General features: G+C 39.8%; 1 protein-coding gene across 3 annotated transcripts in view; it reads right to left on the bottom strand.

Annotated features, from left to right (window-relative positions):
• Window positions 1-17543, bottom strand: part of LOC101400420 (uncharacterized) — a 56018-nt gene that overhangs the window by 14027 nt on the left and 24448 nt on the right. Inside the window, exon 2 of one of the 3 annotated variants that reach the window (XM_087425960.1) lies at window positions 3324-3400. The exons of the other annotated variants lie outside the window; for them this stretch is intronic. Within the exon in view, the coding sequence (XP_087282086.1) occupies window positions 3324-3371 (48 nt within the window). The 5' untranslated portion in view covers window positions 3372-3400. The remainder of the gene's footprint in view (window positions 1-3323; window positions 3401-17543) is intronic. 3 annotated transcript variants of the gene reach the window in all.

The raw sequence follows: 17543 nt of genomic DNA, 5'->3' as shown, positions 1-17543 counted from the left end.
AGCGGTGCGTTTGTGCACGCCCCGGACGTGAACCGGGCTGCCAGCAGCGGAGCGCGCACACTTAACTGCTACACCAGGGGACCGGCCCCCATGATTGTCATTTTAAAATGACACAAGCCCAGTGTTTGAATAATCTAACAAAATCACTTAAACCCAGCCTTTCTGTAGAAAATTGTAAAGTACTTTTATAAGTTCAACTAGAAAACACCAAATATCTATTCCTTTTAGGAAAAAAAGTCAATTAATTATTACTGTTACTCAGCAAGCGCTCACCGCCCAATGTGCACAGAAGGTGATACCGTGACACACCAGTCTTTGAAGGAAGAAACAGTTTATTGTATAACTGATTGGCAAGGAGACAGAAGGACAGGCTCTCAACTGTCTCCCAGGATACAAAGTTAAGGGGTGAGGTTAAAGAGAGCATGGAGGGCCAGCTGGTATGCAGAGGCCCTGGCAGGATGAGTTTTGATTGGTAGATCAAAACTTTCTCTTCTGCACATGCTCCTGGCTGGCTCATCTCCCCTGAAAAATAGCTTTAATGTCCTGTTGTTAAGATGGAGTGAGTTATGGGAGGTCACCAGGAAAAGCACAGTAAATAAGGGTAAAGTTGTAATGCAGATTTAATTCCTTGCCTTCTCCATTGATAAGACATTCTAGATTTAGGTCATCCTCCCCCTCCTGGCACCCTTACAAATCGACATTTCTCTTATAAACATAAATTTCCCTTACAAAAGGGTAACTTCTACTAGGTTTTCAGAGCTTTGCCTGTGTCTGCTGTTTTTTAATAATCAGCTCAAAATAGCCCTTATACCAAAGATTCATATTTTGGGCTGGCAAATTCTGTTCCTGGTCCTGTGGTGATGCTATTTCCATGGCAAGAAATCACACTTGAACACTTGTCGTCTGCATGTCTAAGCCCTGGAATTTCATTTGAAAACACCCAAATGTAAAGAACAGACCTCAGAAACTTACTACACACGTTCAGGGAAAGAAAGAGTGAAACAAGTATTGTTAACAAATGGAACATAATACAGGGATATTATATTTTTTCTAAAATTCACCTCTTTTTGCCTGTTTTGAACATTTTTTTTGTGTGTGTGTGTGGACAATTAGCCCTGACCTAACATTTGTTGCCAATCCTCCTCTTTTTGCTGAGGAAGATTGGCCCTGGGCTAACATCTGTGGCCACCTCCCTCTACTTTATATCTGGGACACCTGCCACAGCATGGCTTTGATACCGGCTCAAGACAAGGTTGACATGAGGGAAGCCACGTTGTAGAAAAGAAACCCTACTGTAACTTTGAATGACCTCTGACTAACTAGCCCAGCTGGATCTGCACCCTCCAGGAGATCTAACTGCTCTGTGGATTTTACGACCCCTGCTTGTGCATGTACCTCCCAGCTGCGATAAGATGATAACTTTGTTCTTCCGAGTTCCTTAGGAATGTGATGACCCCCCCAACAGAGAAATCTACGCTAATAGCCATCATCAATGAAAACTGAAAGATCCGGTGTGGCGACTCCCAGTCTGTAACACCAGAAGGTCAACATTCCTAACCCCCTCCCCAATAACCCACCAGCCTATATAACTGCTGTAAGACTTGGTGCCCCTTAAGATGTTTTTTTTTTTCAGACATGAGTCGGCCATCTTCCTTCTTGCTAGCAAGCTGTAATAAAAAAGTCCTTTTTCTCCCACCACCTTGCCTGTTGACTATTGGCATGTCTTGCAGTGAGCAGAAGGCCCCACGTTGGGCAGATGAGTGGGGTGTAGGTCCGTGCCTGGGATCCAAACCTGTGAACCCTGTGCTACCAAAGCAGAGTGCATAAACTTAACTACTATGCCACCAGGCCAGCCCCTTGAACTATTTTATATTGTCTTCCAAGCTCTATTGACTAAATATATTTACCCATAATGAAAAATGGAGACTTAAAGAAGGGAATAAATCTTCTCTAGGTCACAAACTCAAGCAGGGTGAGTGCCAATGGGACAGATCATCCAGGAAAGTTTCTCAAGAGGAAACTCCACCCAAACGACTTCCCATAGGATGTCTGTGCCCAGAAAGATCCTGGGGGGAGAGACACAAGGATTTACTGCAATGTAGTTCCAGGGAGTTATTCTCTGCTTTCCTCTCACGTAAAATACAAATAAAATCTTTTAAAGAGATCCATCCATGGCTCTGGGGCATAATGATAAACAGTTAAATTACTGGAACTGTTTGAAGTGCACTATGGAGGATGAAGAATTGATAAAGATGCTGTGAATCAGGAGGGGAAGTTGACTTTGGGAATGTGGGGAGGGATCTAAAAATTTAGACACTTATTGTCAGCCCTAGGAAGAGTTAGCCTGGAGAGACAGGGTCATGGATTTGAGACCCCTGTCGGGGGAAGAGGGAGAATCTCCCTCTGCCCTTTCCCTTAAGGTTTTTCTGGCTGGCCAAATAATCAACAAGACAGGTTAGCAGGAGAAAATAATACCAAGTTTAATAACATGTATACACGGGAGAAGCTCAGAAATGAGCAACTCGTCCCTCTGTCTCAGCTGCTTGCTTAAGTATCGCAGCTAAAGGCGAGGAGCGTGTTGGGGGTGGGTAGTGGCCTGGGACTTCAGAGGGCAGGAGGACAATTCTTTTCGGGGTCATCTATAGATAAGTGGTCAGGGAGAGACAGAGTTTTTTTTGATAAAAGGCGCTTGGTGCCCCTCCCATTGTAACATCTATTTTACATTATCTTTATAGCCATCATGATAGAAGATCTGTTCCAGGAATGAGCCACCATGTCAGATTTTTTTAGGCAGTTAGTGGGGGAGGTCAAATGTCCTTATTGTCTTCAGCTCGAAATAATCCGCATACCAGAGTGGTGCTTCCTGGGGCAGCTTGCCCTGAGCACCATCACCCCACTCCCCAAACATTTGGAAAACTCATGAGAAAATAGGTGCGCAGTGGTGAGGAAGGAGGCACTGGGGACCTAACAGACCACAGCACTTCCTACACACAAACCCCAGAGACTGAGTCACGATAGTCCCTGATGACCCTCCCCATGGTCATTGCACAATCTGGGGAGACATGGGGCTGTGGTTGCAGAGCTGCCCAGAGAGGCTCCGGGGCTGATGTCACCTCCCACAGTGACAGACAGGACACCCAGTTTCCTGGTTACTGGCCCAGCACCTACAATGCAGGCCAGAGGGGACTGAGGTTCCAGTGGGGCCACCTGCGGACTGAAGTCCACAGACACTGGAGTTGACTAGAGAGAGGCCAGGTCCCACCACAGCTTGGTTCTAACCAGCTCCTCCTCCATGTCTCCTCACCCCAGGGCTGCACACTTACCATTTCTAGGTCTCCTGGGTTTCTCTGAGTCCTTCCTATGACTCCCATGGCTACTGCAGATCACAGCATGACAGAGGCTGCAACAGAGTCACCTGGGATGATTAAGGTAGGTGACAATAGATTTGGAGAATGGCAGGAGCTACAAGGGACATCCACATAGGCACAGTGCATCACACCACTCTCCTGCCTCAGCAGTTCCCCCAAGTGGACAGTCTAGAAGCCCTCATCCCAGAGTGAAGTGGCGGGGGCCGGGGGGGGGGGGGGGGGGCCCCTGCATCACCCAGTGGAACCAGCCCAGGCAGGTGGCTGAAACCTGACTCAACTGGCACATTTGCATTTAAACACAACTATTTCCGGGCCTGGGGCAGCCTCTATTGTTTTCAGCCAGCTCTTTGTGAACACGTGGGTGCAGGTATACACTGGGAACTCCTGATTGAGTTCCAAACGGAGCAAGTACAGACAATGAGGGTGGCCCAGGCCAGGCCACACTGAAACAAGAGGGTCTTCTGTCCTCTAGATGTCAAGGGCTTGTCACAAGCCTGCCAGGCCTATCATAGAACTATGACCCTTGTTTAGAAATGCACTTGAATGTGACCTCACCATCTGTAACAAAGAGTCAGGCTCCATTTTAATCTGTGATCCTTGCTAGTGATGAGCCTTCCACTCATCCCTTCCCCACCCCACTCATTTGGTACTGAAGACGAAGAATCCCAGAGCACTTGGCTCTGGTGGCAAGTTTGAATCCCACAGCCCTAGCCTGAATGCAAGGGCCCTTCTCAGTCTAACCAGAGGGTGTGATATACAGCCATTAAAAGTCTTAGGTGTACATTTTACACTGAAAGGAAATTTATTTTAGATCAGTTTTTGCCCATTTCCCTAGGACCTTTCAAATGTTAATCACTATAATATACAGATCTAAGGCAACTGATTCCTACTTTCACTGATATAAGGAAAACAACAAATCAGTATGCAAATGTGGGATGGACCTGAAAACTCTTCCCCCGCACCCTAGCTTTATCAAGGTGTAACTGACTAATAAAACTGTCTATATTTAAAGATTACAATGTGATGATTTGATATACATATACAACTTGAATACCTGAAATTTGCTAAAACAAGGGATTAAGCCTTCTCACCACACAGACACACACACACACACACACACACACACACACACGTAAGTGCCTAGGATTAGAATTGATGGGTCAAATGGTATTTTTAGGTTTTATATTTGAGGAACTCCCAGACATTTTTCCACAGTGACTACAACATTTTATATTCTCACCACCCATGTATGAGAGTTCAAATTTATAAATATATCCTCAACAAAACTTGTTATTATCTTGTTTCTTGATATACTCATCCCAGTGGCTGTGAAGTGGTATCAGACTTGGGTTTTGATTTGCATTTCCTTGATGACTAACAATGTTCAGCATCTTTTCATATGCTCTTAATCATTTCTCTATCTTCCTTGAAAATAGTGCATTCAGATCTTTTGCCATATTTAAATTGAGTTATTTGACTTTTTTTTTTTTTTTTTTTGATGAGGAAGATCAGCCCTGAGCTAACATCCATGCCAATCCTCCTCTTTTTGCTGAGGAAGACTGGCCCTGGGCTAACATCTGTGCCCATCTTCCTCCACTTTATATGGGACGCCACCACAGCATGGCCTGACAATAGGTGCATCGGTGCGCGCCCGCGATCCCAACTCGGGCTGCCAGCAGCAGAGCGTGCGCACTTAACCACTGCGCCATGGGGTCGGTCTCAGTTATTTGACTTTTATAATTAAGTTTTAGGAGGTTTAGATATTTTTGATATCACTTCTTTCTCAGATAAATGATTTGCAAAATTTAATTCCATTCTACGGGTTGTGTTTTCACTCTCTTGCCTTAAAAATTTTACTTTTAATTGTGGTAATACACACATACCATAAAATTTACATTTTCAGCATTTTCTAAGTGTATAGTTTAATTATAGCACACGTCAGAATTTGCTTTCTTTTTAAAGCTGAATAATACACCATTGTATGTACGCGCCAAATTGTTTTCATCCGTTCATCTGTTGATGGGCACTTGGGTAACTTCCACCCTTTGGTTATTATAAATAATGCTAACATAAACACGAGTACACATATATCTAAGTCTCCACTTTCAATCCTACTTCAATTCTCAGAAGTAGAATTTCTAGTTCAGAGGGTAACTCCGTTTGTAATTTTTGAAAGAATCACCACGTTGTATTTCATACCATCAACATAATTTTATATTCCCAGTGATAGTGCACAAGGGTTCCAAAGGGTGTTTTCACTCTCTTGATAGTGTCCTTTGAAGCACAAAGTCATTAACTTGATGAAGTCCAAATTACCTTTTTTTTTTTTTTTCTATTTTGCTCTTGGTGCCTTATCTAAAATTGTTTGACAAGTCCAAGGTCAGGATTATTTTCCTACGTTTTATCTAAGTATGTTATTGTTTACTCTTATGTTTAGGTCTTTATCCTTTCTGGTAAATTATTGTATTTGATGTCGTGTAAGGTTGAAACCTCTTTCTTTTGCATATGGCTATCCAGTTGGCCCACCACCAACATATACGAAGAATATTCTTGCCCCATACTTGGAACCTTTTTCAAGTATCAGTTGACCACAGATGTATAGGTTTATTTCTCAAATCTCAATCTATTCCACAGATCTCTATGTCTATCCTTGCGTCAGAACCACACACTCTTGATTACCATCGCATGTTACAAAGTTTTAAATGAGGAAATGTCAGTCCTACCCCTTTGTTTTTCTTTTTCCAGATTGCTTTGGCTATTCTGGTTAACTTGCAGTTCCACATAATTTTATGAAAGAGCTTCCCAATTTGTATAAAGGAATAAGCTGGGATCATGACAGGTATGTGCTGAATCTCGGATCATTGGGGGAGCAGTGCCATTTCAACAATGCCAAGTCTTCTGATCAATGAAATTGGGACAATTTCCCATTTATTTATACATTTTTAATTTCTTTTGACCATATGTTGCAGTTCTCTGAGTATTCATTTTGTACTTCTGCTAAATTTATTCCTAAGTATTTTATTCCTTTTGATTTTATTGCGAATGTATTTCTTAATTTCATTATCAAATTGGTCATTTCAAGTATACAGAAATACAATTGATTTTTATATTTTGATGTATCCTACCATTTGGCTGACCTTAATTATCAGTTCTAATTATTTTTTTAGTGGATTCCTTGGAGTTTTCTAAAAACAAGATATCTCAGCTAGAAGTAGAGAGAGTTTTAAATCTTTCTAACCAATCCTTATGCATTTTTTGATGTCTTAATAGTTTGTAACATTGTGAAATTTTGGTTGTACATTATTGTTTGCCAGTCACCATATAAATGCCTCCTTTTACCCCTTGTGCCCACCCCCCAACAGCCTTGCCCCTGGTAACCACCATACAGTTCTCTCTGGCCGTGTGTTGGTTTATATTCCATATATGAGTGATATTCATGTGGTATTTGTCTTTTTCTCTCCAGCTTATTTCACTCAACATAATATCCTCCAGGTCCATCCATGTTGTTGCAAATGGGAAGATTTTGTCTTTTTTATGACTGAGTAGTATTCCATTGTATATATATACTACATCTTCTTGATCCAATCATCAGTTGAGGGACACTTGGGTTGCTTCCACTTCTTGGCTATAGTGAATAATGCTGCAATGACATAGGGGTGCATAAGCCTCTTGGGATTGGTGATTTCAAGTTTGTTGAATAGATTCCCAGTAGTGGGACAGCTGGCTCGTAGGGTATTTCTATTTTCAATTTTTTGAGGAATCTCCATACTGTTTTCCATAGAGGCTGCATCAGTTTGCATTCCCATCAGCAGTGAATGAGGGTTCCCATTTCTCCACACCCTCTCCAACATTTGTTTTTTGTCTTGGTGATTGCAGCCATTTTCTGACTGGTGTAAGGTGATATCTTAGCGTAGTTTTGATTTGCATTTCCCTGATGATCAGTGATATTTAACATCTTTTCATATGCCTATTGGCCATCTGTATACCTTCTTTGGAGAAGTGTCTTTCCATTTCCTCTGCCCATTTTTTGATCGGGTTGCTTGTCTTTTTGTTGTTCAGTTGTGTGAGTTCTTTATATATTATTTAGATGAACTCCTTGTCAGATATGTGTTTTGCAAATATTTTCTTTCAGCTGGTGGAGTGTCTATTCATTTGCCTGGTTTCATTTGCCTTGTAGAAGCTCTTTAGTCTGATGAAGTCCCACTTATTTGTTTTTTCTTTAGTTTTTCTTGTCCAAGTAGACATGGCATCGGAAAAGATTCCTTTATGACCAATGTCAAATAGTGTATTGCCTTTATTTTCCTCTAGGAGTTTTATAGTTTCATGTCTCACCTTCAAGTCTTTGATTCACTTCGAGTTAATTTTTGTGAATGGCGAAAGCAGATGGTCTACTTTCACTCTTTTGCATGTGGCTGTCCAGTTTTCCCAGCAGCATTTATTGAAGAGACTTTCCTTTCTCCATTGTATGTTCTTAGCTCCTTTGTCAAAGATTAGCTGTCCGCAGATGTGCGGTTTTATTTCTGGGCTTTCAGTTCTGTTCCATTGATCTGTGTGTCTGTTTTTGTACCAGTACCATGCTGTTTTGATTACTATTGCTTTGTAGTGTTTTGAAGTCAGGGATTGTGATGCCTCCAGCTTTGTTCTTTTTTCTTAGTATTGTTTTAGCTATTTGGGGTCTTTTGTTGCCCCATATGAATTTCAGTATTTTTTGTTCTATTTCCATGAAGAATGTTCTTGGGATTCTGATTGGGACTGCATTGAATCTGTAGATTGCTTTAGGTAATATAGATATTTTAACTGTTTATTCTTCCAATCCATATGCATGGGATATCTTTCCATTTCTTTACGTCATCATCGATTTCTTTCGATAATGTCCTATAGTTTTCATTACATAGGTCTTTCACCTCCTCTGTTAGATTTATTCCTAGATATTTTATTCTTTTTGTTGCCATTGTAAATGGAAGTATCTTTTTCAGTTCTCTTACTGTTAGTTCGTTATTTGTATACGGCAATGCAAATGATTTTTCTAAGTTGATTTTGTACGCTGCAACTTTGCTGTAGTTGTTGATTATATCTAATAGTTTTTCAATGGATTCTTTAGGTTTTTCTATATATAAAGTCATGTCATCTGCAAATAGTGAGAGTTTCACTTCTTTGTTGCCATTTGAATTCCTTTTATTCCTTTTTCTTGCCTAAATGCTCTATCTAAAACCTCCAGAACTAAGAGTGGCAAGAGTGGGCACCCATGTCTTTTTCCTGTTCTTAGAGGAATGGCTTTCAGACTTTCCCCATTGAGTATGATGTTGGCTGCGGGTTTGTCATATATGGCCTTAGTTATGTCAAGGTACTTTCCTTCTATACTCATTTTGTTGAGAGTTTTTATCATAAATGGATGTTGGATCTTCCCAAATGCTTTCTCTGCATCTATTGAGATGATCATGTGGTTTTTATTCCTCATTTTGTTAATGTGGTGTATCATGATGATTGATTTGTGGATGTTGAACCATCCCTGTGTCCCTGGTATAAATCCCACTTGATCGTGGTGTATGATCTTTTTAACATATTGCTGTATGCAGTTTGCCAATATTTTGTTGAGGATTTTCATCAGCGTTATTGGCCTGTAGTTATCCTTCTTTGTATTGCCCTTGTCTGGCTTTGGTATCAGGGTGATGTTGGCCTTATAGAATGTGCCAGGAAGTGTTCCATCTTCCTCTATTTTTTGAAATAGTTTGAGAAGGATAAGTATTAAGTCTTCTTTGAATGTCTGGTAAAATTCTCCAGAGAAGCCATCTGGTCCTGGACTTTTACTCTTTGGGGGAGGTGGTTTTTTTTTTTTTTTTTGTGAGGAAGATCAGCCCTGAGCTAACATCCATGCCAATCTTCCTCTTTTTTTTTGCTTAAGACCGTCCCTGAGCTAATATCTATTGCCAATCAGCCACCTTTTTTTTTTTTTCCCCTTTTTCTCCCCAAAGCCCCAGTAGATAGTTGTATGCCATAGTTGCACATCCTGCTAGTTGCCGTATGTGGGACACCGTCTCAGCATGGCCGGACAAGTGGTGCGTTGGTGCGTGCCCGGGATCCGAACCCGGGCCGCCAGTAGTGGAACACACGCACTTAACCGCTAAGCCACAGGGCCGGCTGGGGGAGGTTTTAAATTACTGTCTCAATCTCTTTACTTGTGATTGGTCTATTCTGTATGTCTTCTTGGTTCAGCTTTGGGAGGTTGTATGAGTCTAAGAATTTATCCATTTCTTCTAGATTGTCCACTTTGTTGGCATATAGTTTTTCATAGTATTCTTCTATAATCCTTCGTATTTCTGTGGTGTCGTGATTTCTCCTCTTTCATTTCTAATTTTATTTATTTGAGCTTTCTCTCTTTTTTTCTTAGTGAGTCTGGCTAAGGGTTTGTCAACTTTGTTTATCTTCTCAAAGATCCAAGTTTTTGTTTCATTGATCCTTTCTACTGGTTTTTTCGGTTTCAATTTCATTTATTTCTGCTCTAATTCTTATTATTTCTCTCCTTCTGCTGATTTTGGGCTTTGTTCGTTCTTCTTTTTCTAGTTCTGTTAGGGGTAGTTTAAGGTTGCTTATTTGGGCTTTTTCTTGTTTGTTAAGGTGGGCCTGTATTGCTATGAGTTTCCCTCTCAGGACTGCTTTTGCTGCATCCCATACGAGTTGGTATGGTGTGTTATCATTTTCATTTGTCTCCAGATATTTTTTGATTTCTCCTTTAATTTCAATGATGATCCATTGGTTGTTCAGTAGCATGTTGTTTAATCTCCACATTTTTATCACTTTCCCAGTTTTTTTCTTGTATTTGATTTCTAGTTTCCTAGCATTATGGTCGGATAAGATGCTTGTTATGATTTCAATCTTCTTAAATTTATAGAGGCTTGCCTCGTCTCCCAACATGTGGTCTATCTTTGAGAATGTTCCATGCGCACTTGAGAAGAATGTGTAGTCAGCTGTTTTGGGATGGAGTGCTCTGTATATGTCTATTAAGTCCATTTCATCTAGATTTTCATTTAAGTCCACTATTTCTTTATTGATTTTTTGTCTGGATGATCTATCCATTAACGTAAGTGGGGTATTAAGACCCCCTACTATTACTGCGTTGTTGTTAATATCTCCTTTTAGGTTTGTTAATAGTTGTTTTATGTACTGTGGTGCTCCTGTGTTGGATGCATACATTTATAGTTGCATGGTGGAGTGTCCCTTTTATCCTTATATATTGCCCCTCTTTGTCTCTCATTACCTGTTTTATCTTGAAGTCTACTTTATCCGATATAAGTATGCCAACACCTGCTTTCTTTTGTTTGCCATTAGCTTGGAGTATTTTCTTCCATCCTTTCACTCTGAGTCTGTGTTTGTCTTTAGTGCCCGGGATGCAAACCCAGGCCGCCAGCAGCGGAGCACACGCACTTAACCACTATGCCACAGGGCCAGCCCCAGGTCTTGCTTTTTAATCCGTCTCCCCACTCTGTGTCTTTTGATTGGAGAATTCAATCCATTTACATTTAGAGTGATTATTGATAATGAGGGCTTAACTGTTGCTATTTTATCGCTTATTTTCCGGTTCTTCTGCATTTCCTTTGTTTCTCGTCCCGTGTGTTTTGGACTACCACTAATTCAGTTTGGTAGTTCTGTATGATGACTCTTTTAGTTTTCTCTTTATTTATTATCTGTTAGTCTGTTTTGATTATTTGTTTAGTGGTTATCTTGAGGTTTGTATAAAAAATCTCATGGATGAGATAGTCCATTATCTGATGACCTCTTATTTCATTAGACTAAGTTGATTTGATCCCTTTCCTCTTCCCCTTCTAAGTAATTATTGTCACAACTTGTTCCATCATGTGTTGTGAGTGTGTGTTTAAAGTGATGAGGTTATATTTATTTTTGGTGTTTTCCTTCCTGTGGTCTTTGATTTTGGTATTTAAGTGTTTGCTAACCATTCAGATAGAGCTACTATTTTTCTGATTTTGTCTACCTATTTTTCTCCTTGCTTGAAGCTTTGTATCCCCTTTCTTTTTTTTTTATTTTTTCAGGCATGAGGGCCCTCTTGAGCATTTCTTGTAGTGGTGGTCTCACGGCCATGAACTCCCTTAGCTTTTGTTTATCTGGGAAAGTTGTTATTTCTCCATTATATCTTAAGGATATTTTCACTAGATAGAGTATTCTTGGCTGAAAGTTTCTGTCTTTCAGAATTTTGAATATATCATTCCAGTCTTTCCTAGCCTGTAAAGTTTCTGTTGAGAAATCTGCTGAGAGCCTGATGGGAATTCCTTTGTACGTTATTTAATTATTTATTTTTGGTCTAGCTGCCCTTAATATTGTTCCCTTGTCATTGACTTTTGTCAGCTTTACTACTATATGCCTTGGAGAGGGCCTTTTCCTGTTGTAATATTTAGGAGATCTATTGGCTTCTTTTACTGGTAATTCCAGCTCCTTCCCCAGATTTAGGAAGTTCTCAGCTATTATTTCCTTGAATAAGCTCTCAGTTCCTTTTTCTCTCTCTTCTCCCTCAGGAATTCCTATAATCCTTATGTTACATTTCCTAATTGAATTGGATATTTCTCAGAGAATTTCTTTTTAGTCTTTGTTCTCTCTCCTCTTCCATCTGGAGAATATCTGCATTCCTATCCTCAATAATGCTAATTCTTTCCTCCATGCTGCCAGCTCTGTTCTTTAAAGATTCCAGGTTTTCCTTTATGTCCTCCATTGTGTTTTTCATTTCCAACAATACTGATTGGTTTTTCTTTATGGTTTCAATCTCTTTAGTGAAGAAATTCCTGATCTCATTGAATTGCTTATCTGTGTTTTCTTGTATTTCATTGAGCTTTTTTATGATAGCTATTTTGAATTCTCTGTCGTTTAGGTTATAAATTTCTGTGCCTTCAGGGTTGATTTCTGGGTGCTTGTCATTTTCCTTCTGGTCTGGAAAGTTAATGTATTTTTGAACTGTGGCTGTTAAGTTTGATTTATTTTTCTTCATCCTAATAACATCTGGTTGCAGTTTCCACCTGCCACCACTGGATGTGGGTCAAGGGCTGTGTATTCTGAGCCCACTGTGATCCACGAGCGCTCTGGCTGACCGGTTGTGCTGGAGCGCCAGGCATGTGGGGGTGAGGGGCTCTCTCTTTTGCCTGCCCATCCCAGGGGTCTTCTCATTCTTCCCTCACTATCTGCTCTCCTGGAGTGCTCAGATGTTGATGGCACTCCCGCTACAGTTCAGACTCCTCCATATGTGATTTTCCCACAGGCTGCGAGAGAACTTAGAGAGCAACAGTTTTCCTACAGAGAGCTGCCCCTGCCCCCTTTCTGGGGGCTGCGTGGACCCAGAGTGAGTCGCCAATCAGATCGGGAGGGGTAGGATTTCTCCTTATCTCTCCTCACTTCCTTTGGGGGCTCCAGCAGTCCACTCAGATGTGTGGCTGCGTGAGTCTCTCAGGCGTGCCCCTGTACTGTGTGAGTGTCCTTTGTTGGTAACGTGAATGTCTTTTTTTGTTGTATCTCATCCAGGGTGAGTTTACAGGGAAGCTCACTCTGCCAGGATGCTGACGTCTTTCATTCCTTATGCATTTTATTTCCTTTTCTTCTGTAATGGTTTTGGATAAAATCACCAGTATGTTCTAGAGTAGAAGTGGCAAGAGCAGACACTCTCTTTGCTTCCTTATCTTCAGGGGAAAGCATCCATTCTTTTACATCAAACATAACATTAGCTGTGGGTTTTCTATAAATGCTCATTATGATATTAGGAAATTTCCTTCTATTCCTAGTACTCTGAGTGCTTTCATCATGACAGGGTACTGGATTTTGTCAATTACTTTCCCTATGTCTACTGAAACAATCTGCCACTTTTGCTTATAATCTATTGATATTCTTTATTACATAAATGGATTTTGAGATGCTATCCCAACCTTTCATACCTGGAATAAATCTCACTTGGTCATTGCGTATAATTCTTTTATATGTTGCTGGATTGGGTTTGCTGGCATTTGTTGTACTGGCCTCACAATACGAGTATGAAGTGATCTTTCCATTTTAATTTTTTAAACAGTTTTTGATGATATGGTATTAAATAATCTTTGAATGTTTTGGAGAATTCTGTAATAATGAGGCAATCTGATCCTAGCCTTACTTTGTGGGTAGTTTTTGTTTATTATTTCTACCCCTTCACTTGTCATAGTTCTATTCCATTTTTCTATTTATTCTTGATTTAATTTCCATAGTTTGCATCTTTCATGGAATTTGTCCATTTCATCTGACTTATTTGTTGCCATACAATTGTTCATTGAATTCTTTTATAATCCTTCTATTTCAGTAACATCAGTAGTAATTGCCCTCTTTCTTTCGCATTGTATGAATTTGAACCTTTCATCATTTTCTCTAGATCAATCTAGCTAAAGATTTATTAATTTTGTTAATCTCTCCATAGAACCCACTTTTGGTTTCATTGATTTTCTCTGTGGTTTTTCTATTCTTTATGTCATTAATTTCCACTCTAATTTTTATTATTTCCTTTCTTCCTTGCCTTGAGTTTGGTACCTCATCTCTTTAAATCTGTTAAGGTGAAAGTTTAGGTTATTGATTAGAGATCTCTCTTCTTTGTTAGTATAGGCATTAATGGCTATAAATTTATTTCTTTCTACTGTTGCAGATGCAAGAAATAAACTTTGACATTTTAGTTATGAAATAAAGTTTTTCATTATCTCTAGTGATATTGTTTGTAGTCAATTTTGCCAGAAATTTGTATCATCTCTCAGTTATCTTGTGTGTGCTGTTTACAGATATATCTTTCCAGAGCTTTTACTTTCAATCTGTTTTTATCTTTGAATCTAAAATGTGTTTCCTGTACATAGCTTATATTTAGATTATGGTTTTATTTATTTTTTATTCTCAAATGACAATGTCTTCCTCCTGTTTGGATAATGTAATCCATTCATATTTAGTATTATTGACAGTTGCAATTACACCTGCCATTTTACTTTTCATTTTCAACAATTCTCAAATTCTTTTCAATTTGTCCTTTCCTGCTTTATGGCTTTCTATTGCACTAATTGAATATGTTCTAATGTAGCTTTTTAACTTGTAAATGACTTCACTATATTTTTGAAGTTATTTTTTTATGAGTTGCTCCACTATTTAACATATACATCTTAATATATAAGAATAAACTTCAAATTTATACTAGCTTAAGTCCAGTGATACATGGAATTTTTACTCATATATACCTCTATTCCCTTTTGCCATTTTTGTGATATTATTATGCATATTATATGTAGTAATGATATAACTCAATATATTGTTACATTTATTTCTTTACCATCTGTAGTTACTTTCTTAGCCAAACACAGCTTTGACCCACCTGGGACCTTTGTGCTTTTTTTAAGTGATTTTTCCATAAGTCTTTAATGACCACAGACCATTACAACATGTGGCTACACCCTTTCTGTAACTATGTCCCTATTGTTGAATATTTACTGCATTTCTGCCCCTAACTTTTCACTATTAAATATAATACAATAATGTCTTAAGCCTTTTTATTTTATTTAATTTTACTTTTATTTTTTTGCTGAGGAAGATTCACCCTGAGCTAACATTTATTGCCTATCTTCCTCTTTTTTCCTTTTATGTAAGCCACTACCACAGCATGGCCACTGATAGATGAGTGGTGTGGTTCCATACCCAGCAACCTAAATCTGGCCACTGAAGCAGAGTTTGCCAAACTCTAACCACTAGGCCATTGGGGCTGGCCCCTTTGTGCTTTTCAACAGAAACAAATTAAAGAGCTATTACCTTTCTATATGCAATAAGCATAACAGCACATTAAATACAAAGCATTTTATATAATTCCTTTGATAATAGCTAAGAGAAGAAAGGAGAAAATAGGTGTCTTTCATATTTACATAATTACTTGTACTGGCATTTCTGTTTCTTTGTGTTGATATCAATTACCATCCCGGGTTATGTGTGCTTAATCTTAAGAATTCCTTCAGTAATCTCATAAGGCAGTTGGCTATTTATATTTTCTCAAGTTTTGCTAATCTAGGAAATTCTTTATTTCATCTTTATATTTTACATGGGAGTTTTGGTGAATAAAGGATTCTTGGCTGACAGGTTTTTTTTGTGTGCACTTTAAATGTATTATCCCTCTGCCTTCTGACCTCCCTTTTCTCTGCTGATATATCACTTGTTAACTTTACTGGGGTTTCCTGTAAGAGTTAGGTAATTTTTTCAATTGCTGTTTTTTTCCCAGTGTATATTTTCTCCTTTCTTATGTATTTCATGTTTCATATTTTTGCTGTAAACCACACATTTTAGGTAATATGTTATAGCAACTCTGGGTTCTCATCTCCTTCATACTTGGACTTTTTATTGTTATTAGCTTATTTATTTGTTCAGTGACTCAGTGGATTATTTTGGTCAAGTCTATGTCTTACACACAGAGTGAAACCTCTGATATAGCTCCTAAAATTAGGCATGGCTTTGGATACATCTACTGTCATGAGACAGTGGTATTGGTAGGGCTCTCTTCCTAATTCATAGACATGCCATGTGTTTAAAGTAGTTTAACTGCTGGCTGATTACTGTACGGTTTTCCCCAAAGTCCTAGGGGGCATAATTTGCTTTACCAAATACTCCAGTGAAATTCCGGCTCCTTAAAAGACATACTTTCTGAAGCCACTCTTTGATATTTGTTGTGATATTGACAAGTGTCCTCCGAGCAGTCTAATTTCCTGATTCTTTCCAGAAAACTAGTCAGCCTACAGTCTAAACTGTATCTTCATTAAATATACAAATCTACTAATTGCCTCTCACTTCATTCTCTACTTTCTAGAGAGTGTCTTTTAACTTGAACTTTTCATGATCTTTTGCTGGTCAAGTTAATTCGTTTGGGAAGGAATTAAGAACTTTGTGTTTTATGGCTGGTTTCTCCCTTGGATTCAGGCAAAATCTGTGTGCCAGGACTCTGGAGCTCTGGTGGGAACAATGAGAAGCCTTGCTCTGGGAGACAATCCCAATTTAGGGACTGAGTGATTCAGTGCAGTGGAGATAGAGCAGCCAGAAGTCCTCTTGATTATCTCACGTTACAGACAACTCATGAGCTGGGGAAAGAGGGATCGATGCCCCAGTATTCTCAGCAAAGCATGACCACACCAGAGCCTCTGTACCATAAGAAGGGACTGGGTGCAAAAAGGGTATCCTCATTTTCCTGTGAACCAATGAAAGACTTAAATTCAGCAACAGGTAGCTGAGGGCAGAATGGGTAATACTGAAGTCCTCATCTTAGGAAAAATACACCATTCTGGAAGCTCAGGGAAAGAGAAACGTGTATTCTGGTGTTGGATGCAGCACTCCAGAGAGGAGTGTTCACTTGCTTAGCTGAGTGTATGGAGGGTGTGGACATGGTTCTATTACCACACACTCTCCCCTTTCTCACAGAATTTCTATTTATTTCCTTGAATAGATGTTTCTCATTTGCTGCTTGGACTTAGGCCAATTTCCAGAGGATTTAAATGAGTGTTTTAAAATAATTTTCAGGAAAGTGATGTCAGCTTCATGGTGGAGTGAGCTCTTCCTTTGTCTCTCCCCCTAAGATACCATTAAAAGGACATTCATAAACTAGCAAAAGACATTCACACAACACAACAGACTTTGGAGGGATTCATGCAGCAATATGTTTGAAAGTGGAGGCGCTGGACCCCCCCAGGAGGCACTGGAAGCAGGTAAGGGGATCTCACTTCCCTTCTTGAACAGCAGCAATCTAGGACACAGGACTGCACATGGCAGCCAGTGCACAACTCTGAGAGGAGAGGGAGGAAAGGCAGCCCTCTGTGGGAATGTTCCATACCAAGAGGCTAAGCAATCATGAGGGCATGTTCACAAAGCTGAGTAGCCCAGGAAGGCAGACAGAGAGTGCAGAGTGGGAGTGCCCCTGGGATCATGTGCATAAAAGCATCCCTCCTCATCTCCCACCTGATGCACCAGCTCTGCCAGTAGGCCAGTACAGGGGACACCTACTAGAGCGTCTGTGCACCTATGTACGTAAAGCAGCAGCAGCCAGTGGGCAAACACAGGTGGGCTCCAGTTGGCACAGCTTCCAAAGGACAGCCACAGCTGCCAGGGATTTTGGTGGGCTCAGAATACACAATTCCTGCCCCCCCAGTGGCATCA

Source organism: Ceratotherium simum, chromosome 39, assembly GCF_057802395.1.
Source record: "Ceratotherium simum simum isolate JZ-2026a chromosome 39, ASM5780239v1, whole genome shotgun sequence".
Classification (NCBI taxonomy): Eukaryota; Metazoa; Chordata; class Mammalia; order Perissodactyla; family Rhinocerotidae; genus Ceratotherium; species Ceratotherium simum.
The sequence above is the reverse complement of the archived record's forward strand: the minus strand, read 5'-3'. Positions and strand labels throughout refer to the sequence as shown.